This window comes from Lasioglossum baleicum, chromosome 9, assembly GCF_051020765.1.
Source record: "Lasioglossum baleicum chromosome 9, iyLasBale1, whole genome shotgun sequence".
Classification (NCBI taxonomy): Eukaryota; Metazoa; Arthropoda; class Insecta; order Hymenoptera; family Halictidae; genus Lasioglossum; species Lasioglossum baleicum.
The window spans coordinates 9,363,717-9,391,327 of record NC_134937.1 but is presented as its reverse complement, the minus strand read 5'-3'; the positions used below and the strand labels follow the sequence as shown (position 1 = coordinate 9,391,327).

General features: G+C 38.2%; 1 protein-coding gene across 2 annotated transcripts in view; it reads right to left on the bottom strand.

Annotated features, from left to right (window-relative positions):
- Positions 1–27,611, bottom strand: part of LOC143212031 (uncharacterized) — a 53,063-nt gene that overhangs the window by 11,338 nt on the left and 14,114 nt on the right. For both annotated transcript variants that reach the window (XM_076430305.1, XM_076430306.1), the window contains exons 2-5: positions 23,085–23,208; positions 22,840–22,925; positions 9,846–9,938; positions 370–432 (exon numbers count right to left, since the gene is read on the bottom strand). In XM_076430305.1, the coding sequence (XP_076286420.1) occupies positions 370–432; positions 9,846–9,938; positions 22,840–22,925; positions 23,085–23,208 (366 nt within the window). The remainder of the gene's footprint in view (positions 1–369; positions 433–9,845; positions 9,939–22,839; positions 22,926–23,084; positions 23,209–27,611) is intronic.

The following is a 27,611-nucleotide window of genomic DNA, read 5'->3' as shown; positions in this document are numbered from 1 at the left end:
AAATCGTACTGAATTCTGTCGAATTTAATGCATGAACATCCGCAGTCTATTGTTAATATTGAAGCTTAAGTCTATCATCTCAACAATTTTTTTGAATCCAGTAATTCAAAATAGTTATCACTAGACTGCGGATCTTTATGCATTTATGAAAAAAATTGGTTGGCTGAAATATAAAACAGTAAAAGATTGAAAAAATTCAAGAATGTTGTAATGTTGCTTTTAATATAACAAAGTCGTTAAGGGATGGAGAACAATGTTTATGTTATTCCTGCTAGCCACAATCAATGCAAAACATTTTTATATTCTGCATAAAGATCCGCAGTCTACTTATCGCTGTGATTACCAGTGTCGTTCATTAAATCTACTCACGTTCAGGGAGAAAAGGAAGAAGTTCAGCGTGTACAGCATCACTTTCGCCGGGTCGAAAGTAGACTGAAACAGAACATAAAGTTAGATCAGTCGATTGAGTCTTGCTCAAACACATGCAAATACATCGTCCATGTATCTCGGCGCTGTTATCGACACTTTCTAAAAAAAATTGCTCGTTGCGTACACGTTTCATTTTCTTCGTCAACGGCGCTCTGAAGTTTCTTTGAACGAACCTGCGTTTGATCGCTCAGCGGAACTGTTTTTTGCGCGTGTTTTGTCGAAACGAGTCTTCCAGCAACGTGATTTCAACGGAGTCGAACTAGCATTCAAATTTTTCCATTATTTCGACGCAACTTTCTCGAAATACTTTTTTACCTAGGCGGTATTTCACTCGCTTTTAGTTCTCCGTTTCGGAACGCAAATTTCAAAAAAATTATATTTTTCATTCTTATTGATACGCATTATATATAATATATATAATAATATATTAATAAAATAAAACTTATTTTATAAAACTTATTAAATATTATTTGGGCGCAATTTTCTCGTAATATTTTTCTACCTCATCAGCATTTAATTTCAAATATATATTTTTCATTCATATTAATACGCATTACATAATAATAATATTAATAAAATAAAACTTATATTATAAAACTTATTAAATATTATTTGGGCGCAATTTTTTCGTAATGTTTTTCTACCTCATCAGCATTTCATTTCAAATTATATTTTTCATTCTTATTAATACGCATTATACAATAATATTATTGATAAAATAAAACTTATCTTATAAAACTTATTATAAATATTATTTGGGCGCAATTTTCTCGAAATACTTTTCTACCTCATAAACTTCCAAAAATTTCAAAAATTATACATTTCACTCTTGCTAGTAATTGCATGTTTACATTTAAAAAATTAATTTTAGCTGCTCGTTCACCCTCATTTTATCATAATCACTTTACGCTTCTACGGGACCGAAGTTTTTCTGTCGGGAATATAATTTTCCGTTCCTTTTCCGGATTCACGGGAACGGTCACTCGATACTCTCGCAAAAAGCTTCGCTCTTTTTTCTTTGTTTCGAGGGTGAAACAAGCTCTGCAAGAACGTTAATGAAGATTATGTGTACGGTCGGATGCGCTGTAACGCGGCGGCGGAGATGAACTTTTGCACCTGTCCCCTGATGCGTACAGGGCTGTTGCTTAGTATGCGACACGGCCGATGAACATTTCCTTATGTCCTGCAGCGTCGTTTACGTGTTCATGGTTCTTATCTGTCGGCCTGTTCGCCGGGAATAACCTAACGAGTTTAACGAGCTCTGTCTTCTGTACGGACGGCTGACTACAACTGGCTTATTCCACTTCGTGAGCCAGGATTATTTGTATCGTCGTTAGTATGTATATGTATACTTTCAAGCTAGACCAAAATTATACATTCTTGGGGCTCGGGATACACAAAAATTAATTTTTCTTAGCCGATAAGTGCAAGTTGAATAATTCTCCCAATATTGAATCAGACAATTCTTGATTAGTTAATTAGCTTCATGCAATATATTTCCACTCAACAGTAAATATCGAAGTATTCGTCGAACCTAAACTGAATCGTGTAGTCAAAGAAACGAATGTGTGTGTATGAAATAAATTCTGTTAACGCGTTCAATGCGGGTCAGTTCTAGGACTGACAAACGGACCGAGCGATTTGCGCTCAGTATTTTTGAGAAAAAAAATGTATTTATCTCATAAAAGTAATTACCAGAGGAGGTAATATTTAGATTTCACAAAAAAAACATGTTTTGGATCGTCAAAAACGCATGGAAAGTGTTAAAAAAAAGAATGTGCACGAGCGAACGACTAAAGATCAAAGGAGAATATTCTTCTGCTGCAATCGAGTATAATTGATATTTCCATGGCAGTTTTTATTAAAGCGTTTCCGGTCTTTCCAGTATCTTGGTTTCTTTCCCGATAATAATAATAACATCAGTAAGTGTGCGACGTAACACAAAGCTTGGAGAATTATTATGATTAAATATCTCGGGGAACCATATTCTTTTTCGCAATAATTCGTCAAAAGAACGTCGAGAGCTGGAATATTTAATTAAACTTTGTCAAACTTCGTCACACTTTGTCACACTTTGTCACACTTTGTCGAACAGTTTACGTCGCCGTCAACAGACTGAAATCGCCATGGTCACGTAAAGCCGCAGTCTATTGATTATGATCAATAAAGGATGAACCAGCAGAAGCATCGCGATGACATGGCCTGCCCGCGTTATTACTTCATTCATTAGTCCGGTGAATACGCGATCGAGATTCCGGCAGCCACCTGTGAGCATCGGAGATCAATTCTCCGGGTGAATTGCGTTATCTCACTTCCCCCAGGCGAGAACACGTGAGCATCGATGTACCTCGAGACGAATTTACTACCTTCAAGACTCCTAGTGGCAGTAGTGCGAGTGAGTCTTTGGTCAGACGTCGACGACATAAATCAAACTCCAGGTGGCAGTAGTGTGAGTTAGTCTTTGGTCAGACGTCAACGTTATAAATCGAACTGCTACTTAAATATTATTTTGGTCTGACTAAAAGCTCCCTCATGTGTTCAAATGCAACTTCCACATCATTAAATTAAATCAGAAAGTATAATTATTATTCCTAGTGGCAGTACCCAGTGGAAGTAGTGCGAGTCAGTCTTTGGTCAGACATCGACGACACAAATCGAACTACCAGAGGCAGTAGTGCGAATCAGTCTTTGGTCAGACATCGAAGACGTAAATTGAACTCCCAGTGGAAGTAGTGCGAGTCAGTCTTTGGTCAGACATCGAAGACGTAAATTGAACTCCCAGTGGAAGTAGTGCGAGTCGGTCTTTGGTCAGACATCGAAGACGTAAATTGAACTCCCAGTGGCAGTAGTGCGAGTCAGTATTTGGTCAGACATCGAAGACGTAAATTGAACACCCAGTGGAAGTAATGCGAGTCGGTCTTTGGTCAGACATCGAAGACGTAAATTGAACTCCCAGTGGAAGTAGTGCGAGTCAGTCTTTGGTCATACATCGAAGACGTAAATTGAATTCCCAGTGGCAGTAGTGCGAGTCAGTCTTTGGTCAGACATCGACGACACAAATCGATCTACCAGAGGCAGTAGTGTGAGTCAGTATTTGGTCAGACATCGAAGACGTAAATTGAACACCCAGTGGAAGTAGTGCGAGTCGGTCTTTGGTCAGACATCGAAGACGTAAATTGAACTCCCAGTGGAAGTAGTGCGAGTCAGTCTTTGGTCATACATCGAAGACGTAAATTGAATTCCCAGTGGCAGTAGTGCGAGTCAGTCTTTGGTCAGACATCGACGACACAAATCGAACTACCAGAGGCAGTAGTGCGAATCAGTCTTTGGTCAGACATTGAAGACGTAAATTGAACTCCCAGTGGCAGTAGTGCGAGTCAGTCTTTGGTCAGACATCGAAGACGTAAATTGAACACCCAGTGGAAGTAGTGCGAGTCAGTCTTTGGTCATACATCGAAGACGTAAATTGAATTCCCAGTGGCAGTAGTGCGAGTCAGTCTTTGGTCAGACATCGACAATACAAATCGAACTACCAGAGGCAGTAGTGTGAGTCGGTCTTTGGTCAGACATCGAAGACGTAAATTGAACTCCCAGTGGTAGTAGTGCGAGTCGGTCTTTGGTCAGACATCGAAGACGTAAATTGAACTCCTAGTGGAAGTAGTGCGAGTCAGTCTTTGGTCATACATCGAAGACGTAAATTGAATTCCCAGTGGCAGTAGTGCGAGTCAGTCTTTGGTCAGACATCGACGACACAAATCGAACTATCAGAGGCAGTAGTGCAAGTCAGTGTTTAGTCAGACGTCTACGCTTTAAACCGAACCACTATTAACGTATTATTTTGATATGGCTAAAAGCTCCCCCCGTGTGTTCAAATGCAACACTTCCACATCGTTAAATTAAATCATAAAGTATAAACATTGTCCTTTTTCTATCTTTCAAAGTACTTGTAGCACTTTAGTAAAATATAGGACATGTGTGTAAATCTTCTAGAGCGGAACAGAATACAATAGTTAATCTTTTTCGAATAAGCTTGTACAAGATTTCATGGTGCGGGAGTACGAGACGGTTGCTAAGCTTAGATATTCAGCAGGATATTTATGATTGAAGAAACTTGGAGAGTTTTCGGAGGGAAATGTTAGATAGAGTGTTTAATAATAAACGAACATTTTGTAAGGGACCTGTCTACGGTACGCTTACACGATGTGCTTTTGAGACTGTATTCTCCACGCACCTGTTATAAGCTACTTTATCCCATCCTTCGAGGAGCAACAACCTCAATTCTAGTTTTTAGCATAAACTTCAAATTCCCTTGCAAAGTGTTATCATTTATTCATACACGCGTGCTCGGGTACTTTTAAACATAGTTAATACACAAGTTGTAAATAAATTTTGTATACATAAAATATTAAATTGCCTAGTATTGTCCTGTTAAACATTTTAAGAAAGAAAATAAATTTCTATTTCACTCCAGTTTGTTGCAATTCGCGTAGAAAATGTTTATTTTGCTGTCCATGAGGAATTATTCAATAAATATATTCCTCTGAGCATATATTATCTAAAGATTCAAAAAGAAACATATTAAGAAAGAAAATAAATTTTTATTTCACTCCAGTTTGTTGCAATTCATGTAAAAAATGTTTACATATCCATTACATATTCAACACCGTGCAGCTATTTTTCGGTAAAAATCAGCAGGGAACAACTTTAAAGCGAGGACGTGTATAGCTAGGAAAAATACCGAACCGTGTCTCTCGATCTTAAAAAATCGAGTGCACGCGTCAACGGAAATGCCAGCTCTCCGGAGTTCGTGAAACGTTTTCCATGCATGGTTGAGTGACGTCATTCGCGAAAGACGTCAAAATCACGGGTGAATAAGCACTCGACACGCGCGGCGCTTTTGAATAAAGCGCGCGAACGATTGTTGAACCCATTTGAAGGTGAAAACAGCGCGCGTGAATGGTGATCAGATCAAAACTCGAGGAGTTTTGGTTCGGATTACTGTCGGATAATTATCCCACGTTTCTGTTTCCAAACGACTCTCTCGACTCAATATTTCTCGTGAAATGATTTACTTTAGTTAAGTATCTCTAAAATAAAAAATTATTTGGTGAAACAAAAAATTATTTGATGATATATAAAATTATTTGGTGAAATAAAAAATTATTTGGTGGAATAAAAAATTGTTTCGTGAAATATAAAACTATTTGGTGAAATAAAAAATTATTTGGTGAAACAAAAAATTATTTGGTGAAACAAAAAATTATTTGGTGAAATAGAAAATAAATTTTCTGATGTTATTTCTCAAATAAAAATACTAAAGTTTTGTAAATAATTCATTATTTCTCGTACAATGTATAAACGAACTATTCGTTTAAGAAAAAGGTCCACTAATTTTTCCAGCAAAAATTCTCGCAGATAGGGAACAAGGCGAAAGTAAAGGCAGCTAGGCGTTCAACATCTTAGAACATTCTTCGGGTGTAGGAAAAGTTTCGAGCCGTGGGCTAAGAAAATAGTCAAAACTGTTTCCTCATGAGTGGAAAACTTAAAGGTCGGCAACCGAATCACAGTGGAAGTTTCGCGGGAAGGCAACTCTGTTCTAACGGCGATTTCATCTACGGGTACGAAGATTGAACTCGCCTGCCGGGAAATGATCTGTTGATCGGATTATCCAGTCCAGAGAGGAGTTTTGTTTTTTCCGCCGAGAAATCAACGAGCGAACGGAAACGAATCGTGGCAGTTCATTAGCTTCGAATTTTAAAATAGAAGCTGCCTTCTGCGGAAGTCGCTCCTTGGATTGCTGACTCTTAAAATATTTGTTAACCAGCCTGGACTTGGTAGAATAGTTCAAACAACTTCGCTTTTAAATGATTCTCTTTAACCCCAGTTGCTATTGAATCTGATAAAATACAAAATTGGGACACCCTGTATAATGTAAAAACATGATTAAATCTAATAAAATATAAAATGAAAATATTTTGAATGCTTCAATAATATCCCGAGCTTCCTTGGCACAGGAAAGCACGTTCGAAAAATGTAAATTTGTGTAAATTGACCAATAAAAATTCCAATAAATCATTCATGTTCGAAACGCATAAGATTGTGTAATCTGATTCGAGCTTCCGCTTGTTATAAACGTCGATTTAATCCAAACTTTTACGAATTAATCTGTACAATCAAGAATTTCCATAGACACGGAATAATTAATTAATCCCTCGGTGAAATTAATGCGGGTCCGTAATCCTCGACACTTTTTGCGGGGAACGACGCTGTCGCGGTATTGAATGATATTCGAAATTGTGCGTCATCGATGTTGGAATAACCTCGCCGTAACGCTGGTTAAATGACGAGGGTAGTTACCGATTCACCCACTCGAAACGTATGTTAGCGTTTCGCCGATGAAAGAGATGATTACGCGTATTGACAGGAGACTCGTTAATGAAACTTCCCTGCAACGTCGCTGCGAGGTACGCGGACGTCTGTCCACGGAATTAGTAGATCAATTACTGCACGGTTTCCGTGACTGAGCCACGGGGCTCTCGTAAAAGATGACCCACTTCCGGCCCGGGAGAAAACTAGCGGAAAGCCACGTGTAATCAAACGAAATGAAGAACGCGCCGGCGGAAAATTCCGGCGGGTTCTAATGTCGAAATCAAGCCGCGTGATTTTCTAATTGTGACACCTAATTCGGACATATGCCTTCAACGATTTCGTGGTCGCTATGAATAGATCCATTCACATTTTTTGTTACATATTTTTGGAGCTACTTTTATTAAAATTCTTGTTGATTCTATTTCTATTTTAACTGCGATAATGTTCTATGGCGTCTATCACATTTTAATTCTCACAAAACAAACGTTTTTAACCATTTTTGCAGCTACTTGTTGAGAACCAAGTTGATTTTCTTCTTAGACCTGATTTAAAATTACATCCCTTAATTTTAACTGCGATGATGAAGATTATTATTATTATTATTATTAATTATTTAATGCTTTAAACAAAGTATGGTTTATGAACTGCGATGAATGACGAAATAGATGCTTTTAACAAATTCGTGGTTGCCATGACTAGACCCATTAAAATTCTTAAACATTAATGTTTTACAATATTTTTGGAGTTACCGTTCTGAGATCCATGTTGATTCTCTTCTTGGACCTGATTTACAATTACATCCCTTAATTTTAACTGCGATGATTGACGAAATAGATGCTTCTAAAAAATTCGTAGTTGCAATGACTAGATCCATTAAAATTCAAAAATTGTAAAATTAAATTATAAAACTCGAACATTAATATTTTTTACAATATTTTTGGAGCTTCTGTTCTGAGATCCATGTTGATTTTCTTCTTGGACCTGATATTTGGTTCATCGAGATTAACTTGTAGAGAAACGAAGAATTTTAATCCTTTGAAAAATGTAGATAAAATGGCTTTTTATATGTACATATTTGGCTCTTCCTTTATTTATTTAATTGTCTTATGTTTTAGGTAAAAACAACGACAAAGCTCGAGTAACATTTAATACAATTAGTAATCAAAATTGTCTAAAATGAGTAGCAGTCAAGGAACTGTACTTTGAAGTAAATTTCAAATAGAACACTTAAAACTAGTAGGGAGTTATTGTCAAGAAAATTGAAAAATAATTCGGAGTTCTCAAAGGGTCAATGTATTTTTTTACCTAATAACAGTCAATGTATTTGTTCCTTCAATCAACTGTGTCCAATTCGCACAAAGGCCCGGGTGAATAGAAGAGCGGATGAATAATTGTTCTCCAACACCATCATTGTCGGGAGCGTTTCGAGAACATGCACGACAGTGATCGATCAAAAGCACTTTCGTGGCAAAACGATCCGCGCGAGTTCGAGTACGGTGCTCGAGGCCACGTGTCCGCGTGTTTCCGGTTTTTCCGCTAGTGTTTCCGTGAGAACCGACCGCATGATCATCCATTCGCGTGGTAAGAGGATATGTTCGTGATAATTGCCGGGGTCGCTTCGACCTCCCGGAAACATCTTCGAGGAAAAAGGGAAACGAGATGGTTTTTCCGCGGGGAAAAACGGGAACAGAGCGAACCGAAAGCGATTGAAAGCGACAGACAGGGAGCACTGGAAATGCTGTGTCGAGCGAAGAGCTTCCGCACACGACGCTTTTACACGGCTCGATAGAATGAACCAACCGATACGATCCGCCGCGCGGATTTTCGATTAGACATTTTCTCTGACACCATTCCACTGACGAGCTTTCCCATCTGGGTTTTTGAAATTACGATTGCTAGCCACGGGGACATTGCCGAACGCTCCCTTTCCCGAACGTTCACTATGAAAGCCGAATTAAAAAAGAGTACGACCATATTTTTAAAAAATTTTTCACACACTTGAACCGGTGGAAGAATTTGCAGAACAAAGATGTGTCTAATATATTTCCTAATAATTATTTTAAGCTCACTGCACGACCTCGCAAGTCTTTATAAAGAAAGTTCTACACGCTCCAAGTTCTAATAGTTCTACGCGTATAATACTTAACGACAGTGCACGTAACGTTTATGTCCTCGTAGAGAACTCCCTCGCTAAAATTCCATTAGGTCGTCTAACATGAAATGTCAGATTCCAAACCATTTGCAACGAAAAGTTTTACGACTCTAGAAAAGTAGTCGAAAATTACACGAACGAGATGGAACCTTATCAAGAAAGTTCGACGATAGTTCTACGTCTATGTACAGTGACTCCCATTAATATTCGGACGCACTCAAAGAACGATAACTTTGTTAATATTGGACTATGCGTTTTGAACTTTTTTGGGAAGCTAGAACAATTAGTTTACTACAGGATGTAAAAAGAAATTATTTCAAAAATTGCAATTGATCGGAGAATTGTAGAGAGAATACTAAAAAGTTGCATTTTACAACTATTTTATGCGGGCCTATATTGAAATTTTAAAAGATACGTTTTGTAGAGAGTTGTGTCAATTATATGCACTGTGACAGTTAATCGGTTGATGCGGGAAAAAACGACAGGCAATGGAAGAATCTTTAGAATTACTGCAGTTGGAGGCCGAGAAAATCGTGAAGAACTGCAATTTTCACCGTCTTTAAAATTCTCAGAATATGTTTAATTGATACAGATCTGCGAAACGTGTTTTGCTAAATTTTCCATATAAGCCCACATAAAAAAGTTGACAAATACAACTTTCAGTATATTTTCTCTGCACAGTTCCGACAACTTGCAGTTTTCTTTTTCAAAAATTTCTGTCGCGTTCTGTAGCAAATCAATTGTTCCAACTTGTCCAAACATTTCAAGTCGTATATTCCAATATTAAAAAGGGTTATGGTGTTTTTAAGAGTGTCCGAATATTAGTGGGAGTGATTGTATAATGCCGAACGGCAGCGCAAGTTTATGCTCGGTTTCCAAGGATGATAGTACTTACAGCAACGGCGAACAGGTACAACGTGTGGGCAGCGTCGACGATGCATGTCGTAGCCACGATAGCGATCCACGGGATGAGGAAGACTCGTTGATCCTGAAACATTATCGGTCATAAATGTACAGAGGTAAATGGAACGACGTCAGGAGGAACGAACTCTGGCACGAGCAGGTCTGTTTAATGACCAATTCTCTCGGCTTTAATATCTTTCTTCAGTTTCGTATCTCGAGTAGCATTTCCGGGAGACAGTCTGCTCGAAAAGTTTAAGAGCCGAGGGCAAGATTACAGCCGAAACAAGAGTCTCGAGGTTCCTCGAGTGGAAGAGAGACGATTGCAATAATGGCTCGTTGTCTCGCGCCGCACGGTGTGTCCGAACGGCGAAATCGTGGCCAAAACCTCGAAAATGAACTTTTCAGTGGGGATACGGTAAGTTTGGACATACTGTGCGCCGGCGCGGTCGAGCAATAAGAAATATAATCCATTGTTAGCATCCTCGATCACTTGTGCCTCTGATCCGATTGCGAACCGACGCCTTTCAGTTTAATGTTTCGCTTGAGAACTTTAAGCTGTCTCGGGTTGCATCGCGGGGCATTAGACGGTGGTCGTTTTCCGAACGAACCTGTTGCACAAAGTCTGCACGCAAGTTGCACAGTGTTCGCGTGGAATTTTTAATCGAAGCTCGTGCTTAAGGGGGAACTGTACCCTCGGATTGTAACTAGAAAGAAACTAGAATCTTACTAGATTTTGGGTCGAAACATGGGTTTGTGCGCCTCGATTTTTTGTCCTTATTTGAGCATATTTTGGGCTGGGTGAAGACTCATTCTGTATTGTGCGCCTACCTTTACACACCACTGCCGGTCAAATGACCGGTTTCATATTTTTCTCATTTCACAATGATTAAAACTATGAAGTTGGTTACATGAAGATTGATTCGACAGATTCGGCACTTCGGCCTAGTTTGAACTCGTGGAAAAAAATAATGCGAAAATCGCGTTTTGACGTCCTGAAATGAAAGCCAAATAATTTCATAAAAATTTGAATAATATTAAGTATCAAAAGCATAATTAAATAGAGCGTAGAACAAGCTTTAAAATGACATATATAACTCATTAAATTAAGGTAAATATTTATTGGTATAAAATTGCAATTAAAACAAACGAACAAAAATCCTGCATTTCTTTCTCAACAACCTGATGTAATTGTACGAGAGTACAAGCAAAGGGACTAAAACCGACTTAATTAGACGTGTTGAAGCAAAACATATTTAATCTGTTCAAAATCCTTCGACTGAAAGGATCGCGTACCGAGAATCCTTCAAAGTTGAACTCTCATGTTTCTCATTTCTATCTTTCGTTTGAGAGCCTTTGAGATTCTTTAAAATTTTCAGAGAGCCTTACGAACCTCCACAGTCTCCCTGATATCTATGGCTGTCTCTTGAGGTAGCTTGGTGTCTCTTAGAATTTTACGGAGACCCCTAGGAATTTTTGATTGTGTTAGAACTCTGGCAGAATTTGATTAAGGAGTTCTTACTATTTTCTATGGAACCTTAATATTTCTGAGATTCGTGCGAGGACTCTTGGGAATCTATGACGTCTGTTAAATTTCTCGAGGGTCCTTCGAAGATCTCCAGGTTTCCTGCGAAATGTTTCTGAATCTCTGAGCTGTTGTGGTCGCTTAAGATTCTACGGATGCGCTAATACTTCTCTGAAATCCTTTGCTACTACTACAAGAGCTTGAGAATGTTCAGAGAAATATTTAGGGTTTCGCTTCGAATAATTTTATAAATAACGTATTATACCCAGTGGATCAGGTACATTCAAAAGATTGCAACCTCCATCGTGCCCGGAATTAACGTTGTTCAAATTAGAAAAATCAGGGTACACATTCTCGGATGAATAATTATTTTACACCAAGCGGGATCAATTACATTCAAAATTTGCAACCCCCATCATATCCGGAATCAGCGTTGCACGAATTCGAAATATCAGGGATCACATTCTCGGATGGATCATTATTTTGCACCATGTGGAACAATTACATTCAAAATTTGCAACCTCCATCATACCCGGAATCAACGTTGCTCGAATTAGAAATATCAGGGATCACATTCTCGGATGAATCATTATTCTACACCAAGTGGATGAATTACATTCAAAATTTGCAACCTCCATCATACCCGGAATCAACGTTGCTCGAATTAGAAAGATCAGGGATCACATTCTCGGATGAATCATTATTCCACACCAAGTGGATGAATTTCATTCAAAATTAGATGGCAACCTCCGTCATACCCGGAATAAGTATAGCTCGCATTAGAAGAATGAGAGGATCAGATACCCGCGGATAAAAACGGACTCAATGGCGTGGCCAGTCGACAGTCTATCGATCCCGAACACATTTAATCTCCAATAAGTTCTCTTATCTGACTCGAATATAAGCCGATGCCGGCTCGTGCCACGAATTCTTCCAGACCTAAACCCTAATCGAGCTTTCATAATCCCTATTCCGTCGTGTGTATGTATTGGAAGGTTCGGACGGGAAGAATCGTTGCGAAAATACTCGTGTCCCTGGGGAGTACGAGTTTGGTCGGTCTTTCATTAAAAAATGACGGTGCCTGGATGATGAATGACCGACGAGAAAAGGCGAGAGTCCGAAAATATGGAGATCGCGGAGGAAAACTCGTTGCCATGGTTATTCCTGGCGGGTCGGCATCGGGAAATAGACGCGGCAGTTCAGTCTCGCTGAGCAGTGATTAATGGATGAAGAGATCGATAAGAAGAAGGAACGTCGACCTGCCAGAGCGTATATTCAGCGCCCGAATCGCGAACTTCCAGGGAAAACAACCTCGTCTACGATATAGACGCAGATATAGATACAGAATTTATCGGAAGTATTCTAGATATAGCAAAGGTTAGGCGAATCTGCTTTTTGGTAGACACCTGGTCCAATCTGGTCCAACATCTTGGTCGAATAATAATAATATGTTAATAATAACTGATCACACACACTTTAAATCAGAATAACTTTTTTAACTTATTTTCCTTTAATTGTGCTGTACCAAAAGAAAGCATATAGAAATTTTATTTTACATTACAATCTAGAATGGAACTGTTGGATGACGTTATCGAGGGTGACTTGTTAGTTCAGGATAAAAATTGCTGTTGCTCTCTCTCTATTGAAGGTTCCATTAAATACTGATTATCCATACAGACCCTAGATTTTTCAAAATACCCAGTAACATGCAATAACACCGGTCGGCAATGTGTTATAACTATAATCTATAAAATAAACTTGCAACTTGGTTTCACGGATTTTTCTACAACATTGTCCGACGCACGAACAACTTTCAGAAATGAATAAGATAGATAGAAGGGTCGCGCGATTGGTGTTAGTCCTTGAAACAATTTCTTCTCGAGATTTGATTCGCTCCCAGTATTTCCACAGAGAAATTAACGTGAACCTCGCTGTATTCCACCCCGACACAATGGATAGCAGATCCGATACGAAAACGTGTTCCTGTTTATTCAAGCGAGAAAGGAGAGAGTCTGTCGTGGATGTGTTAATGGAAATGCTGAATGCAATTCGGCTTCTACCGTTCTGTCGCTGCTGAACACAAAGTGGTATAAAGGAATTCGAGAGAATCAACTCTTTGCGAACACCTGTCTGTCTCTAGCACGCTGCAGTCTGCAAAATTTCGTCTCTATACGAGTGAGAGGCAAATACAATATGAAGAGAATTTAGTTGAATTAAATAAAGAAACGAGCGTGCATGAGGGAGCGTTTTCTTTCGAGAATTTGTCAGTCGTTAACTGAACATCGTTTGTGCTGCACGTAATATGTTTTGTTAAATACTTGGTTCGTTTATAAACATTGATAATTCCGTCCACTGCTTGTGCACAAGACTAAACCTACCGAGCCTGAAAAGTAACTCTGTTAATACGTTGGCTTATAAATAGACAGCTGATTTTATGCATTTATTAGGTTATAATAGTACATGATATATTGTAATTCAATTACACAATTGAATTACATTGTAATGCAATTATACGTATAGTAATTCAACTACAGAGTTACTGGAATTAATGTTCGGACGTTCTAAAAAAGACGATAGCTTTTTTAATATTGTACAATACGATTTGAACTGTTTTGGGAAGTTAGAGTAATCGCCACAAGATGTGAAAAAATTCTTTTTCAAAAATAGCAATTGATATATTGTAGAAAAAATACTAAAGGTTGCATTTCACAACTTTTTTTACGTAAGCCTATATGGAAAATTTAAAAAGTACGTTTTGTAGGTCTCGTTTTGTTGCAATTCAGGTAGACAATTTTTACTTTCCACAAAGATCCGCTGTCCACTTAGAAAAACAACGAGATTTAATTGATTTGAAGTTTGTGGGTTCTCGGCAACTTTGTACGTTGTACTTTGCACGTGGAAACTGAACGTAGAAAAATGATTTTCGCTGGTTGGCGAATTCCGTGCCCGAGAGAGTTGGATCAGCGTTGATTCTACGCTTCGATTGTTCGCCGATCATGATGGCAACGATGCCCACGAGTTGCGTAACATTTTACAGAGCCAGGTCCCCGAGGAGCGCCGCAACGAGGAGGCGAACGTTTCACTTCAGCGCGACAAATGTCTCGGGTTCGAACAGGTTCGAAGGAATTGAATTTCAATTGATCGGGGAAGAGAGCAATGAATGGGTCCCTCTGCTTCGAGAATCGAGACGTATCGAACGAGCTTTGAATTTTTTCTCGCATTTTGGTTGCTCGATCACGTTGCCGTAGCTGTTTTACGTAAGGAGTTGACTTGGCAACGTGATTTACCTCGACGAGATCGTCGATAAATCATTTCACCGATGAAAAATCAAGTCCCCGCGGATACGTCAAAGGCGCCGAGACGCCCAGACGACGTCACACAGATTGACGCCACGCGAGCTTACGAATACGAGCTGTCGGATTAATTATGCGAACGGATCGCGCGGATCCCGCGAGCAAATTTCTACGCTCGCGAATTAGTCGAATAGTTTCCTGTAGCTGTTTCAAAGCCGGAATGCGTGCACGTTTACGCAGGGAAGGTTATTATTTGTACGAAAACATCTTTTAAACAGGGCTGTAATCTGTTTTTTTTTTTTACCACGCTTGTATTAACTTGCCGTGTTGTTGCATGCGTCAAATCTTTTAATCGAATGTTAAACCTCCTCCTATAAACTATATAAAGAAAACTTCTTAAAAACCACGCTCAATATTAAAATGCACTGAAAAGGAGAAAATAATTTTTTTCCTGGTTCTCCATAAAATACCGAATCCAGTTAAATGATTAACCATATTTTTCCCAAAAATTTTAAGCAATTAGTTCAAAATTTCCTCAGTTATAAAATTAGTGTCGGAATAGATAGAAAAATTTAATATGAATTGAATAAAAATAATATTGACGTAATCTTCGTTGCCGTTCCACGCTTTTATTTATAGTCACAATGTCTTGGTTTTATTTAAATTTATATGAAATTTTTCTATCTATTCCGACATTAATTTTATAACAGAGGAAATATTTGAACTAATTGCTTAAAATTTTGGGGAAAAATATTATTGATCATTTAATTGGATTCGGTATTTTATGAAGAACCAGGAAAAAAATTATTTTCTCCGTTTTAGTGCATTTTAATATAAGCGTGGTTTTTAAAAAGTTTTTTTTATATATTTTGTTATTGGAGGCACGAGAGGGTCCTTTCTGCTTTTCAAACGGAATGCCCAATATTTTTCTGGAATTCGGATAAAGCATCAAATTCCGCGTACAACGGTATTATATCAAGTAGAGATTGAAATGATTGCGCAGCACTCGTTCGAAACATTTTTCGCCCACATAATGATTTACGGAGCAGCTCCTAGTAATTAATGCACACAATTTTTATTTTGAATGTTCCATATTCAAATGGTTAACTCAAATTTCTTTCTACGAGTGATAAAATCGACTCTGAAATTTGTAGTCGGTATTGAAGAGATGTAAGTGAAACGTTAACCACCAACGATTAAAATAAATAGAAGGATGAATATTTTGCTGCGAGAGTCGGGATCGGAAAGCGGCATTACTCACGGGACGACATGAGATTTCAAATTAAATGTGATGGCAGCTAAGAGGATAGATATAAGAACAGAACCTCGAGGGATGAGAGTTACGAGAGTGCTTAAGAGTCGAGAGACTCTAATTGGATTGATGCACGCGATTCGAAGGTAGAAATCGATTTTAACGATCGTATTAAAAAATCAAAATTAAAGCAATTTAATATTTATAATTCCGTGTCAAGTCTATAAATCTTAAAATCGAGAAGAAACGTGTTCGATCAGCTAGAAAATCTCTAGTTAAAATGAAACAGGGGTCGGTTCTGATTAATACACGCGGCCTTACACTTTAAGAATTTATCAGTTTAATCACTTTAACAATTTATCTTTAAAAAAAATATATAAAAAAACTTTTTAAAAACCACGCTTATATTAAAATGTACTAGAAAGAGGAAAATAATGTTTTTAGACATGAGCGACTATAAATAAAAGCGTGGAGCGCTAAACAGTATCGACGTAATCTTCGTGGGCGCTCCACGCTTTTATTTATAGTAATTAATGTCTAAAAAAATTATTTTCTCCTTTTTAGTGCATTTTAAAATAAGTGGGGTTTTTAAAAATATTTTTATATTTTATTTTCTACATTTTGGTCTTTTTTAAATGGAACTCGAGATATAGTAATACTGGTATGAAATAGTAAGATATATATAGAAACGCAAGATATCTTTTGATGGAGTCCGAAATTGTCCGAAATGGAACTGAATGAACGGAACACCACAACCACACTGAGTTCCTTCGGTGCGAAGTGGGTCAGTGGAGTGGGGATGAGTCGGAGTGGGAACGCGTAGCGGAGTAGGGAGTGCTGGCGCGCGGAGTGGGGATCGCCGAACGCGATCACGTACTACCGATCATCGCACGGCGAGGTTATATTAACATATAAACACTTTCTTTCTCCTAGACGCACAGTTTTTTTTTTAAATTTGTTTTTAAATATTGCATTGTCATCTAGTTCTGAGCTGTGTTTAAAGTTTCGAGTCTCTAACTCGGCAAGCTAATATAAGCGTGGTAAAAATCGGACCAAACGATCGTATTAAAAAACTAAAGCTAAAGCAATTTAATATTTATAATTCCGTGTCAAGTCTATAAATCTTAAAATCGAGAAGAAACGTGTCCGATGAGCTAGAAAATCTCTTGTTAAAACGAAACAGGGGTCGGTTTTGATTAAAGCACGCTCCCTTACACTCTTTAAGAATTTATTTACGGCACAAATGCACGAAGACCTAGCCCCATTAGGTTTCATTTCTCAAGATTCCTTGGATCGCATATTTCAGCGGATAAAGCGTCTCCGACGTTACGAAACATCACGATCCATAAGTGTCGGACCACCGCGGGCTACGTTTTCCAAGTCTCCATTCGAAGAAGCCTTTTTCCATTTATCTTTGTAAAATCGAGTCTGAAATCCCGGTACCCTGCGTCGTGTATTCCGGTATAAGAATACACTCTGCGCGAGCCACTTTCTCGCGAGGGGATTCAATTCCCCGTTTCAGACGGCACGCTAACATAAGCGCGTCGAGGAACGATTATTCTAATGCAACGGATAACGGAAATATACAAAGCAGACCGCGTTTATGCGAGCTCGGTCCCTCTTGCGGCTTCTTCAAATGGTTCGATTTGAATAACTTCTTGCGTCCCTCTCCCGTCCTCCGATATTTCTTTCATTCGTTGATGTATAATATGTTCGAGAGCATCTTTTTATGAAATCTGTGAAGACCATCCCTAGACGATGCAATTATTGGTTCGCAGAATTAATTAGCACAAAATAAATCATTCCATGAAGTGAACTCGTTAAATCGTAATGACACTGAAGTCTCTGGCGGCAGAATTAATTAAATCTCCTCGGTCCGACCCGACGCGTTCACGTTTCCATTTTCAATGGCGGCATGATCTTCAAAGATGTTTTTCAGAAATTATATTTCATTTTAGAAAAAATTAAACTTCTACAATTTATTCTGAGAACATGTAACGAGGTACAAATTTGTTCTTTCATGCAATGTTTGCGTACCATCGTACAGCGCAAACATGAATTTTTCCAAACCTGTATTACCAAAAATGGCGGCGCACATCATTAAAGAGACTTTGTTCTGCTTCGGAAACAATAAATCTTCTAGAATTAATTCAGAGAAAATGAAAAGAGGTACGAATTTGTTCTTTCATGCAATGTTTGCGTACCATCGTACAGCGCAAACATGAATTTTTCCAGACCTGTATTACCAAAATGGCGGCGCACATAATTAAAGAGACTTTGTTCTGCTTCAGAAACAATAAATCCTCTGAGATTAATTCATAGAAAGTGAAAAGAAATAAAAACTTTTTCTTTTCGAGCGCATTGCTGTTGCCAAAATGGCGGCACGTGTCTTAAAAGACACCTCGACGCTAACTGAAGTAATACTCTGAGAGAGAGAGAGAGGAACCTTATAATAAAAATTTATTTTTGGTAGAACTTCGGTTAATAGACGAATAACAATAAGTTCGCCGTTCTCCGCGCACGTACCGTCCAATTTCGATTTTACATAGCCTCGAGTTTCCGTAGGGCGGTAACGAAGATTCAATTCGATCACCGGGAAACTTTCCGGAGAGATTTTGCGGTCGGACGTCAGTCAAGGGGGTTCCGGCTTATCTGGCTCGTAAATTTTTTGCTCCCTCGTTGACTAGATACTGTCCTACTATCCTCTCCCCATCGTTCTTCTTCTTTTTCCACGGATCCCACTTTCATTTTTTCTCTGCGACTCTCTGACGCAGCGTGTTCTATGTTGCTATCGTACTTCACAATCATCGTACACCTCTCAAAGCAACGCGGCATTGCTTTGTGGTTTGTTGAGAGTGCATCATTGTAAGAGCACATTAACTGATTTGCACCGGAAAAAAGTTTTTATTTAATCTTCCCGTTGATATAGTCTTCTTGACGTGCTTTATATTATTTCATTGTTCTCAAAATTTGTGTTTTCGAGGGAAGGATTCATCGACTTTGCTGCAGAGTTGAATTGCTGAAGATTGATTGATTAATGTGTACGATTAAAAAAGTAATCATTGAAAAATCGGCGATTGATTCAATCGATCGATGAAGTTAATCGTCAATCGTTGATTAAAAGAAGAAATCATCGAAAAAATCGGCGATTGATTCAATCGATCGATGAAGTTAATCGTTAATCGTCAATCGTTGATTAAAAGAAGAAATCATCGAAAAATCGGCGATTGATTCAATCGATTGATGAAGTTAATCGTCTTAACGATTCATACAGTTTCGATTCCGTATTTCATTTCGAAGTTTCAGCAATTAACGACTAAACTATGAGATTAATTGTTAATTGCGATTATCGATTGAAGTAGACATTTATTCGTCAATCGTTGATTAAATTTCTGCCCAACTCTGCTTTGCTGATCAGAAACGACTTTTAATATACAATCGTTGGAACGTCAAATGTTTAAAGTATCAATGGAAAAAAATATGATGGAGACTTTTCTGCCAACTTGAACTGAACGTTGCTTAATCCATTTTGCAGAACCGTTTTATTTCTACAGGATGGTGGGGACTCGTAGTAAAGCTTCTTTCCACACAGGCCTCTTTACATTTCCTCGAACCGACCTTGCAAACTTCACGAAGGGCTCTCGAAGCTCGTCTCCAAGTTTCCGCTTCATTTAATGGAAATACCGTGTTACACAGCTGAGTTTCTCCGATTTTCTAATTAAAGAGGGACCATGTTGCAAGATCCTCACGTACACATATATATATATATATATACGTAATACGATGTCAAGTAAATATCATTCACGAAGAGCATATTCATTTTCCGAGGCAACAAGCAAGAAGGACTGTGGTAAAGTCGATCTTCTCCGTGAGTATAGTTAACTGCTTTACCATTTTACAGGAACTTCGTACAGGAACTGTAGCAGTGTAATCCGAGAATTCTAGTGTCCCCTCGTAATCGACGTCTTATCGCCCTCGTATCGGTCTTCCTGCTAGTTTATCCCAAATGACGGACAAATCCACCCCCAAGTTCTTACAGGACCGATGCAATTTTTATCATCGCCCCGAAGGAGCTGGCTTCCTTGATACGGAAGAATCACGGAGGATCGAGTGGTCCTAGCGAGCTTTGGCTTGTCAGACAGAGGGATATATCGTGACCCGAGATGTCCCTGGACTTCAATATACTCTGTCCCCAGCGGTGAGAACTTCGGACGTATTTTAAACACCAGGGATATCGGAGTGAATCACAGAAAAGACGATTTCCGGAGGGGAAATAATCTAGATCGTGGATTAACTAGTTATTATTCATTATTAGACGAACAATTAGTACGTACAAGAATTCGATGGAAGAACAACTTCATGGAACTGGTTCGAATAATTCGCGATTGAAAACGTTCGGATCGTAACTGAAGCGGACGCGGTGAGAGGCAAAAAGGCTCATAACTAGACTGCGAATGTTTATAAATTTATACTCAAATTGAGCAGATGGAATTCAAAATTGCAGGGACCATAACTGTTATAACTAGACTGCGGATTTTATGCGTTTATAACAAAAATTGGTACGTACAATTTAAAGCAGTGGACATATTTAAAAAATGTATTATATATAAGAACATCAACGTATTAGTTTCAGTTGAATAAAATAATTAAAACAAGAAAGAAATTTTTATGTAACCCCTCTGTGTCTTGGAATCGACGTAGACCTTTTTTATTTTGCCTAAAGATCCGCAGTCTAGTAATTATTATGAACAAGTGAAAAGAAATTCAGTTTTCGAGGAGGAATCAATTTTTTAAACACTAATAACTGTTATTTGTAACCAAAAAGTATATAAATCGATATTTTTTAATCATTTTGTTCTCCGAATTTTTTCTTTATATTTTCTGTGCATTATCTTAAATTTTAATAACAATCATCTATTTATTAATGATTTTTTATCGTAGAATATTTTAGAATAACTGTTATGTTTGGTCCCTGCAAAATTGTAGAAAAATTTAAAAGATTGAAGATATCAATATATGATATTTGCTCTATTAAAATCGTTAAGGGAAGAAGTAACATTCAATTCGGTTTCTATTTCATGAAATCGATATACAATCGTTAGACAATTATTATTTTGCATGAAGACTCATAACATTCATGTATAATTCTCCTCTAATTAAATACTGTTTGAATTAATTCGGGAAAAAACAATGTCTGCGACTGAATCTGCAGGGTGGGAATCTCTCCTCGGTATTCCTTATCTCTCACACCCTTTCTCTCTGATATCCTCGCAGTGTTCTCTTGCAACATTGGAAACGGCGATCGGGGGATTGGCAACGGAGGCGTTTGCGTCACTCAAGGGCGGAATTAATCTCATTCTCGCGTCGACGATTTCTATTTCGCGTAAGAAACACGCGACTCGGGATCACACACGGTTTACGGGGACCCAGTGTGTGTCTCTCGGTAATATTTACACAAACGAAATCTCGCGGCGGACTCCCGGAAACAGTGCTGGAATCCGGGAAATGTTCCGTGTGCCGCTGTTAAACGCGTTAATTAATTTTGCTCGGGGGAACGTTCGTTGTCGCCGCAATTTCATCTTCTTCCGGAAAGCCATTGCCTCGTTCGTCCCTTGAAATTGTATTCTACACCTTGATACAACGTACCGACTTTTAATACACATAAAATGAATCCGACATATCTGCGGATTTTTTCAATATCTTCTGCGCATACGTATTTGCACTTCGATATAATACATTAATTATTAGACGGCGGATCTTTAGGCAAAATAAAAAATGTTTGCATCGATTGCAAGACACAGGAGCTAAATAAAAAATGGTGTTCTTCTTTGAATCATCCCATTAAGCAGAAACCAACACACATTGATGTCCTTAAATACTTTTAACATGTCCCCTGCCTTAAATTGTGCGTACCCATTTTTGTCAGAAATGCATAAAATTCGCAGTCTATTAATTATTAATAAAGTTAGCGTATAATTGTGCAGCTAAACTAGATTTGAAATATTTTCAGATCTATAGAAGATTGCTGGCGAGGCTACTGCACTAAACAGACGATGATATGCTGATTGATATTGATAATACTCCGAGAAAACAATAAATGATTTACGCTTCGACATATACACTGCTGTGCAAAAGAAAGAACCACGCAGAATAATTATAAAATATAGTGACAAACAAAAAATATCTTTATGTAGAAATTGTATTGTACAATGATTGATTTATTCCATTTAAAGTATTAGCGGCGTTCTTCCCGACAACCACGGATATATTCTCAGAACTATTCAATTAAACAGCGGAATCCTTTTTCAAAGCTTGCTGTGTTCTTGTTTGATTTTTTACGATTTTCTATTAAATATGGCCGGGCGCTTCTTTCTTTCGCACAGCAGTGTACAATGATTTCGGAAGGGATTAAAAAGGATTTGCCATCCGGGGCTCACATTCAACGATTCCACAGCTCTCGCTGGAATATCTCTGATACTTCAGCGATCAAAATGTGCTCTAGCGGTCGTTCCCATGGCATCAAATCCTTTGTAGGGCTTGTTCAACCATACTTTAATATCGATTGTTCTCAAAAAATGCTTTAAATAAAAATACAGAAAAGCGAAGACTGCGTAATTATTTAATATTCAATAGCAATGGGTCATCCGAAGAAGCTAATTAAAGTCAACACTAAACCTACCGTCACCGGTCAAAATGGTTGCACATTTTTTATTTTACGATTATATGATAAAAATAATTTTATAAGAAATTATTAGAGTTGCACAATTGGAGCTGCACAAAGTCTAAATAAAGTCAATCTTGTCATTTTTATAAGGGAACATGTGTACCAGTTACTTTTAAGGCTCGGTAGGTTTAGTGTTAAATCTATCGATGTGCGCAAGCTGCGAGAATTTTGTTACCCGGAAATGAGGAGGCTCACCTTGAAGAGACCATAGAGGAGCAGGATGCAGCAAATCACGCCGCAACACGAGCACATGAGCAGGGCCACGTTGATCCTCACCGTGGCTGAAGCAACAGAAGCGTGTTACACGTAAGACATTTATTGTTCCGCTGGTTTGTCGAGTGTATTGCGTTCCCAGCTATAGGAACATAGTTATTCGTCAACGGCTACGTCTCGGAAGCGGAGAGAACGCGTGTTACCGTTATTACGAGATGGGTACTCACTGGGGGATATGGTGTCCGCTTCTAGGAAGCTGACAGACTTCGGCAAAGAACGATTTCCCCTCAGATACTCGCTCTCCCCCTGGAGCACTTTGCCGGTGGTTAACGCCAGCAAGATGAAGTATATCTGGAACGGAAAAAAAAGAGTATCCACTGAACAAGGTTCCTTAAAATCAGCCCAATAGTTTTGTCGATTTCATCCTGCATCCTGCCAAATCATTAGGCATCCATTTTTTTTACATATTAAATTGCATATAAAATTTGTTGAGCAGTTTTTCAACCTATTTCCGAAAGCTTTCCGAATCAATGTTTCGCACAGAAACATTTTTGCCGAATGAACAACGTAGTTAATACAAATCCAGCCAAATTCTTATGCATCCATTTTTTACCTATTTTTAATGCCTCGGATCCAACATATAAAATTTGTTCCAGATGTTTTTCAACCTATTTCCTTGAGATCAACGTTGACCTGATCGTTACACAGAATACAACATCCGCAGTATATTGCTGGCTTTCCGAAAGCTTTCCGCGTTTGCATAAATTCCCGGAAACATATTCGCCGAATGAGCAACATATTTAATACAATAAAATCGCTGAATTACAAGTGGATATCCCGCTGTAACGTAGCACACAGTGTCATAAATTTTCGCTGTCTGCTGGCGCAGCAACTCAAACGCTTTTTCTGGGATCGAGTCTATTATAATTCACCGAATCAGCGGAACCCCCAACATATGTACACAGCATTACGAAACACACTCGCGCGACATCAGCAGTTAACCCAGAATACTGAAACAATAGGAAATTCTCTCCCTTTCATCCCCTGTTTAACATTCTCCGCGTCGCGGAATTTTTTAGACGAACCTCACCGGGGCAGCTTTCGTGAAGTTTTCAACGTAATTATAAATTATCGCACGTTGTTAAATTAGCTCGTATTTTTGTGCGAACTTTCCCAGCACGGAATTTATTAGACCCTGCATTTTAATCCACATGGTAGCGGAAACAAGTAATACTGAAAAATATTAATCACTGGACCACCTTCATGCAATATGAAAGTTGTTCGTCCATTATATAAAATATAGACATACGATATATAGACATCAATTTTCTTTTTCTCATGATAAAATAAAATGTAAAATAATTCTACACGCTGTGTGTAAAAACATCCGAGGGATTTTATGTTTTTATAAAGTGTTACGTTCCGAACATAGTTATTTCATTGTTTTCTCTTTCCATCGGCTGTACTGTGGTTTGATAATGCGTTAGCATTGTGGGAATTCCCTAATCAATCGCAGCACGGTCTTTGATGTGTTAAATATTAATTCTCTTAGCAACGCGAGTAATGTACATTGGCTCACGAAAGTATTCGAACGCCCTTTAAAACAGAATAACTTTTTTATAATTGTAACAAAGAGACCTGATTTTTTATAATCAATTAGAAGCACTGGTTTATGAAATGATATGCAAAAAAGATTTTCCAAAAAATTATAATTTACAAAGTTACTAATACTAAAGTTTAAACGTTGGTAATCGTAGTTTTACACGATTTTTGATCAGTTTCCGCTTAAAATCCACAAAATCGTACATCTTTCGATGCGTGTCGTTTTTTTTTCTGCGTTAACCGATTTCGATGAAATTTTCAGCATGTGTATATAACTAACATAGATCTACGAAACATATATTTTAAATTTTCATTAAGGGGGCCCTAATAAACAAGTTAAAAAGAATGCCTTTTTTATTTTTGCACGTAACTTTGTAAATTATAATTTTTTGGAAAATCTTTTTTGCATACCATTTCATAAACCAGTGCTTCTAATTGATTCGAAAAAATCAGGTCGCGTTTGTTACAATTATAAAAAAGTTATTCCGTTTTAAAGGGTGTATGGAAACTTATTTTACTGAGTGTAAGCTAGATTTTCTTCAACGAAACAAATTCAAATCCGAGAGATTTATATGTTTAAAGGAGTAAAATAAATCGCAAGGCAAGGGGTTGAAACACTTCCTGGTTACACGTGCCGTAAAAATCGTTGCCCGCGAATTTTAAAGCGTGTAAAGCACGTCAACCAAGATTTTCTTCAACCAAATGAATTTATACCCGAGGGATTTCACCGAGAAATTCGTAACTAACTGTAGGAATAACCAACGTTGACGAATTTCGAAGTGATTTTCGAACAGAGGGTTGTTCGTGTCGCGACAACACTAATTACAGGTGAAATCTAGGAAAAACAGAGCTCCGACCATGCGTCGTCGACGTCATAACCGGCGAACACGTTCGAATTTAAAATGAAATTTCCGGCTGCCGGTTCCACGGAGATGGAGGGTGACTTCTACCCCCAAGATTGCACATTTTATTGCCTCCAACCTCCTGTTTTCTCCGGCGAAATTCCACGGTCCCGGGTTAGCTCCGATCGCAATTGATTCCCCGACGATTGATCTGTGTATTCGTTCTTGCCTTTTTTGTCACGGGGCAACCTTCGACTACCGGGAAAACAAGGCATCCCGAAGGAATTCGAGTTCCTTGATTCGGATCGCGTCCTCCGGGAACGAGGGTAGTCCATGTCCAGACAATTCCCTCACGCACGAGTGCCGTTCCGGTTGCTTCGCCGTCCAATAGAATCATGTCGCACCGTTGACGTATCTTGTATTTTTCCATGATTTTATTAACGTCTGTTGTTTGTCCTTCGGACCCTCTTTTCCTTTCCCGAGACCCGGGCTTTAATTGTCCTGCACGAAAAGTAGTTGATCGTCCCGCGAGTTCACAGTTCAGATTCTCAATTGTTATTCAATTTTATAGGATATTATATTCAACTGTTGAGTTCGTGTACTCAATAAAAATAAATGTAAGATCTAAAATTAATGTGTTTTTTTCAGGGAAAATTCAGCTGGATATATAGTAGAACTTTCGGAAAGTTCTGTCGTTTGTTCGCAGGCTCGGCGATAGTTTTACGGCTTCGAAAATTTATGTTCTCGCGAAAAGAGATTGTAGCAGTGTTTGTTTTCATCGACTTCGTTGGGAAATGTTTTCGCTGTTAACTACGTTTGCATGGAAGCAAGATAGATGATGATTGAACGACGCGGAATATGAACGACGAGTTAAAGTTAGCCGAGCGAACTTTCGGATTTATTACGGCGTATTTCTTTCGGGTATGCAACTATCGATTTCAAAGAGACAAAACAGAGAAATAACATATCGCAATTAATCATTTAATGGGAACCTCGAATGAGGTTGCATATATAATACTTTGTTCGAGGTTTCCATTTAATTACACTTTCATTCAATTTCATATCTTTATTCACCCTCGCAAGGCAAGGTCAAATAACACATAAATAGTAAGGTGGGGTTCTCTTACAAGGGAAGGACTCCAAGTGCCAGACTTCGATTTTGATCATTTTTTGTGAGACGATGGTATATGGATCCCTAATATTAGCTGTAGTTACTCAATAGTTTTAAAGATATAAACAATTAAAGTTTCAAGTTTTCGAAGTTCCATTAGCCATTAGCTTTCGTGAAAGTTCAATTGTTTATATCTTTAAAACTATTGAGTAACTACACCTAATATTTTGCATACATAATTAGGGGTCCATACACCATCATCTCACAAAAAATTATCAAAATCAAAGTCGGACACTTGGAGTCCTCTTCCCTTATTAAACCCCGAAAAATGAATGTCATAAATAGCCTCGTTTTTAATCAATTTAGGATAAAGAATAGCACAGGATAAAAAGTAAACAAACAGATTTAATTTTATTCGTATAAAAATTCTTTCCAATAATTGGATGCTGGGGTCTCCGAGACCCCACATTACCTTGCGAAGGTTAAACGAATTTGCATGTTCCAATACCAATCTCGAAACCTCAGATGAAAATAAATGTTTTTCATATTTAGTATCCGACAGAGGCTCAAAAAAGAGTCCCATCTTTCGAGGGTTGTCAGTGAACGTAGGAGCTCTCGAAGAATAATAAAAGGCGGAAAAATTCAATACTAGGTTAAATATAGAATGATTCCTCGGCGTGTGTCAATATTCGAGGGACGAAGGTCGCAACAAAAATAAAAATAAAATTTTATCTCAGCACGAGCATCGCTTTTTTATTTATTTGCCTCTCTGTCGCGAATCCTTTCTGAAATATGAAAACACGTGGCTGCCCACGTTCTCTGTTCTGGGAACTTTTGCCTTATTAATTCTCAGAAACAAATATTTCCTGCGGCTGTGGAATTCATTCGCACAAATACGTTCCATTTTCTACCGTTAGTATATTGCTAATAATTCTCCACACTCACTCGATGGCATTAATTATAATCACAAAACGGCTCGTTTACATTGAAATAAATTTCAACAAACCATGTTAGATCATTATTCATTATGTATAATAAAGAAGGAAGCCATGTTGCAATTATGTCACAAACTGACCTATACAGGGTGTTCGCGATAATTTGTACCAGCGTTTCTTTCGTAAACAATAAACACTAGAAAAAAACCGAAGGGGAGAAGTTGTAGTATAATTTATCAGCGATATGATTGCGTATCTCAATAT